Source organism: Charadrius vociferus, unplaced genomic scaffold (genome assembly GCF_000708025.1).
Source record: "Charadrius vociferus isolate BGI_N301 unplaced genomic scaffold, ASM70802v2 scaffold971, whole genome shotgun sequence".
Taxonomy (NCBI): domain Eukaryota; kingdom Metazoa; phylum Chordata; class Aves; order Charadriiformes; family Charadriidae; genus Charadrius; species Charadrius vociferus.
In genome coordinates, this window is record NW_009646664.1 from 383724 (window position 1) to 384916 (window position 1193).

A 1193-nucleotide genomic window follows, 5' to 3' on the forward strand; every position below is an offset into this window, starting at 1 on the left:
GGACTGCCCTCGGCGGGGAGAGCGGTGGCCTCCACCGCTGCAGGTGGGCAGTGCGGCATCGCTTGGGACTCACAAGGGTGACCTTGTTCTGGCAGGATCCATCTGAGGATGGTGCTGGGGTACAGGCCCATATGTGAGTTCCAAAGCCCGTAGAGGAGCAGTATAGAATCATAGAATTATTTAGGTTGGAAAAGACCTTTAAGATCATCGAGTCCAACCATCAGCCTGACACTGCTAAGCCTACCGCTAAACCGTGTCCCTAAGCGCCACGTCTACGTGTCTTTTAAATACCTCCGGGGATGGTGACTCGACCACATCCCTGGGCAGCCTGCTCCAGTGCTTGACAACCCTTTCGGTGAAGAATAATGTGCTGTTGGTGTAGGGATATTGGGAGGACCTTCTCTGCTGAATGAGCTGAAGTGTGTCCCCTCCCCGCCGCAGAACGGCAGAGCCCAAAGCTAAAGGCTCTCCTTATTTCTCGCTCCCAGGGGCCTTCACGTCTCTGCGCAGATGTGCTCGGAGGGAGAACGCGGGTGGGCAGTGCTGGGGGGGGTGGGCCGGGGGCCCTCCCCGGTGAGTCCTCTGACTCTTCTCTTTCCCCTCAGCTACAAGGGGCTGGTGGCCGAGGCCCTGCGGCAGCTGGTGGGAGAGGAGTGCTATCGGCAGGACGAGGTGCTGCCCCCGGGATACTGCACAGGAAAAATCAGCGGGGGCGGTGCGGCGGGGGGTTCCCTCTGCGCTCCTGTCTGCGGGGCTGGCTGGCACGATCTCCCACCCTGGGGCACGCAGGTCCCCGAGCCCATGTCCCATCAGCAGGGGGGTCTCCGGGCCCGGCGCTGATGCCTGTTCTCTCTCCGCAGACTTCCTGCTGTGGATTAACCGCTCAGGCACTGTGCTGCCTCTCTCCCGAGTCCCTGCGGCTTCCAAGGCTCCCTCTGCCCACGCTACAACATCCCCTGCCGCCATTTCCTTGCGCTCGAGCGTCCTGGCCCTCACCTCGGACTTGCAGGACTTTGCCCCGTTTGCTCCAGAGACGCCAAGCAGCCCCCTGGGCTCCCGGGAGAGCAACCTGGCCGGGCGGTTCCTGCCCACGCTTTGCCCTGCCCCGGGGGGCCCCTGCCACCAGCCCCCCTCGGACTATTACTGCAGCCTGAGCAAAGAGTCTTCCCTGGAGAGCCAGGGCAGCTCAACGT

The 1193-nt window shown here is 62.6% G+C and overlaps 1 protein-coding gene across 1 annotated transcript in view; it reads left to right on the forward strand.

The window, feature by feature from the left end:
* The window catches only part of FASTK (Fas-activated serine/threonine kinase), a gene marked incomplete at its 3' end in the record, with an annotated part of 11280 nt that overhangs the window by 4425 nt on the left and 5662 nt on the right, over positions 1-1193 (forward strand). Inside the window, exons 5-6 of the mRNA XM_009889190.1 lie at positions 606-715; positions 861-1191. Coding sequence (XP_009887492.1) covers positions 606-715; positions 861-1191 — 441 coding nt within the window. The remainder of the gene's footprint in view (positions 1-605; positions 716-860; positions 1192-1193) is intronic.